We start from the raw sequence: 3,461 nt of genomic DNA, 5'->3' as shown, positions 1-3,461 counted from the left end.
TTACAATAAAACTTAGTTAACACTGATTACAACTTGCTTTCCTGAAAGTGGACACGTTGGTTCACAGTCAGGTTATGTAGCTGTGTTTACGTTCTTGTTTTTGATAATTCCATATTTTATTATTAACTATGGTTTCTTTGATCAGTACGATTGATACCGGCCATGAAGATATTATTCATGATGCAGAGATCGATTATTATGGATTGCAGCTTGCAACTTGTTCATCAGATAATTCTGTCAAAATTTTTAGTGTTAAAAATGGTACCCAAGCTTTAGTAGCTGAACTTAAAGGTCACTACGGACCTGTATGGCAAGTTTCCTGGTCCCATCCGAAATTTGGTAACATTTTGGCCTCTTGTTCATATGATAGAAAAGTTATAGTTTGGAAAGAAGGAGGTAAAGAGTGGTCGAAGGTTCATGAATATAACAACCATGATGCATCTGTAAATTCTGTTAGATTTGGTCCTCATGAATATGGACTTGTTTTCGCTTGTGGAAGTTCTGATGGTGCTATTTCTATTGTCACATTGAATCCAAGTACTGGGCTTTGGGATCATCAAAAAATTCCGAATGCTCATGCTATTGGCTGTAATACGGTTAGTTGGGCACCTGCTGGATCACTTCAATCACAAGGGAAGTGGGGTCAAAAGAAGCAAATTGTCTCAGGTGGTTGTGATACATTAATCAAAATATGGCAAGAAGAAGGAAATCATTGGGTAGAACAAATTAAATTAGATCTACATTCAGATTGGGTGAGAGATGTTGCTTGGGCTCCATCTATATGCTTACCCCGCAGTACAATTGCAAGCTGTTCACAGGATCGCAAAGTTATTATTTGGACTAGCACAAATAATACTCAGTGGGTACCAAAAATAATGAACACTTTCAATGATGTAATTTGGAATGTTAGTTGGTCTTTGACAGGTAACATTTTAGCCGTGTCTGGAGGTGACAACAAAGTTAGTTTGTGGAAAGAAAATACTGAAGGCAATTGGGTTTGTATCAGTGATGTGAATAAGATGCCAAACCAGTCAAGTAGTGAACAAAGAGCTTTATAAATTATTTGGAATTTTTAAATAATAATGGGATTATTCGTCTGTTGCATATTCCTTTAAAATTATTTGATAAATTAATTTTAATATTGATCTTTCTTCTATATTTATATGTTAATATATTACTATTGTTCAACATCAAATACTTATTAAGAATAATATATACCTTTGGAAAAACAAAACAAGTTATTTCATTTACCTTTCCTTTGTTTTTATATCTGTTACTAGTATTTGATCTAAGTAAAGTTCATATTAATTTTTTCCTTGCCTTTAAATAATTAATGGTTATAATTAGGAAAAAACAACAATCATAATTGTTTGCCCATGTATCACTGGTTTATCTATTCATTTTATCTTTTATAAGCAGGAGGATGAAGACATTTTAAGAACTCTGAAAAGGTTTGACAACATTCATCTCAACATAAGGGAAAAAAAGTGTTGCCTTTTATCAAATTTGTATATACATATATATACATCTTAAATTTTGATAGATAAGAGCCTTTGTTAAAGGACCAATTCATTGGTAGCACCAGCTAGATTAGTTTAAAAAAAGCTTTTAATCCTGAAAAATAGTTCAGATTTATCTTACCTTCAAAGGCATATTTTCTCTGGATCTGAGAGGCAATTTCAATTTGGCTGATTATTGAGATATCATTTTTTTGAATCTTTGAAATCAGGATTAATTTTTATATAACCGTTAGAAGAAGTGTCAACTAGTTGACTATTTTTCTTTTAGCACAACACAAGAATGGAGACATTACCTCTACTGCTTCTCTTTCCTGACATTCCTACTCCTATACTTTCCATTCTGTTACAGGTTTCAGAGTTAAAGATTGTTATTCATCATTTATCAGATTGGGTAATTTATTTGATTCATACAGAATTGTTTTTGCTAATCAAATAAAAAAACTTTTTAGAGTTATGTTTTCTATTCAAGTACTTTATAATATATTTGAGGTTACTAATCCATAAATAATCATGAATTGAGGTCTATACTAGGTTTATAAGAAGTAACAGATTTTTGACAAAAGTGGAGATGTCCACTTTTGTTAGCAAGGCCCTCTATTATGGATTTTCTTTATGTTTTATATATGTAAATATGAGTTGATTAATAGATTATTAAAACTTGAAAATTTTTAACAAATAACAATCTTGACCGAATATTAGGAAAATATTGACATTTATTTCCCAATATAGGCAAAATGCTCAAGGCTACACCTCTCTCGTGTAACAGGATAAATCCACCTAATTTATTGATGGAAAGAAGTTAAGATGGATGTGTCAGTTTTATTTTTTAAAATCAGTAGCAATGCAAATTTGTTTTAAAACTAAAATTAGTATTATTGAGATGATATATGTTATCTTAAATATCTATATTTTTAAATATGTTTGAAGTTTTAGTATCTTAGTCTTACATAAAACTTTGTTAAGTATAAAAATAACATATTTAATGCCTTTTGTTTATGTTACTCCCTCTTCTACCTCCCCACTTACACTCAATTTGGTTTTGCTCTGGCCTCCTCGCAACAATAAGACCGAGCGTTTGGTTCACTTCTACACTTGTGTTTCTTTTTTTAAATCTTGAGCTGAGGGAAGAGATTCAAGATCTTTTACAAAATAGGGACTCTTCAGTCCCTGATAGAACTTTTTCAATTTCAAATTGCATTGAAAGTAATTGTAAAGATTTTTCTACAAAAAATAGTACAAATTGGCTGTCATTAGGTAAATGATCACAGGACACCTCTTAGAGAGCAAAAAAGTAGGGCACTCCTGCTGGGTTGAAATCATTATCACACAGTTACTTAAAAGTTTGTAAATATAAACTTCAATTCACTATTTTAGTTCAAATGAAAAAGATTAATGGAAATTTCAAGGAAATAATAGAACAGTTTTGATATGATTAGTGAATTATTAACCATAATTTGATCTTTAAAGCAACAGATATAATGATGATCTAAGGAACTAAAAAACCTTAAATCTATCAAGATAAATAAATGAAGATTAATTTTTTTTTTTCTGGAGACAGTTGTATACAAAATTGAACTCAAATATCCATAACTGTCTCCTCACACTGGTGATTAAAAAGTTGCTCTAAATATATATATTTTCTAACTGTCAAACATATTACATAATAAGCTTTGTGCGAATCAGTGGATGGACCTAAAATTTTCAATATTTTTTTTTCATCCTTAAAACAAGAGAAAATAGCATTCAGTCTCAACAAAATCCATTTTGAAACAACTATTCAGTTGCCATTGGGCACTTATAACATCAATTGGCAACTTTCAACTGAGACTAAAAAGTTGCCAGATCTTTGTATCGATGGAATCATATGTACAAAATAAAATGGTAAATAGTATAAATATTTATATAAAATAATGATGGGAGATGTTTTAGCTAACAATTTGC

At 30.5% G+C, this 3,461-nt stretch overlaps 1 protein-coding gene across 1 annotated transcript; it reads left to right on the top strand.

Annotated features, from left to right (window-relative positions):
- On the top strand, window positions 1-1,237 carry Sec13 (secretory 13). The gene has a single exon (XM_014436250.3). It carries the CDS (start codon window positions 129-131, stop codon window positions 1,056-1,058), a length of 930 nt encoding a protein of 309 aa, XP_014291736.1. The 5' UTR covers window positions 1-128; the 3' UTR covers window positions 1,059-1,237.
- Window positions 1,238-3,461: the final 2,224 nt, after the last annotated feature.

Source organism: Halyomorpha halys, unplaced genomic scaffold (assembly GCF_000696795.3).
Source record: "Halyomorpha halys isolate HHAL.00 unplaced genomic scaffold, Hhal_1.1 Scaffold1847.1, whole genome shotgun sequence".
Classification (NCBI taxonomy): Eukaryota; Metazoa; Arthropoda; class Insecta; order Hemiptera; family Pentatomidae; genus Halyomorpha; species Halyomorpha halys.
The sequence above is the reverse complement of the archived record's forward strand: the minus strand, read 5'-3'. Positions and strand labels throughout refer to the sequence as shown.

What these genes read in the sequence shown, in the direction of transcription:
- Sec13 (XM_014436250.3), top strand. Translation starts at nt 129, where the DNA reads ATGGTTTCTTTGATCAGTACGATTGATACCGGCCATGAAGATATTATT.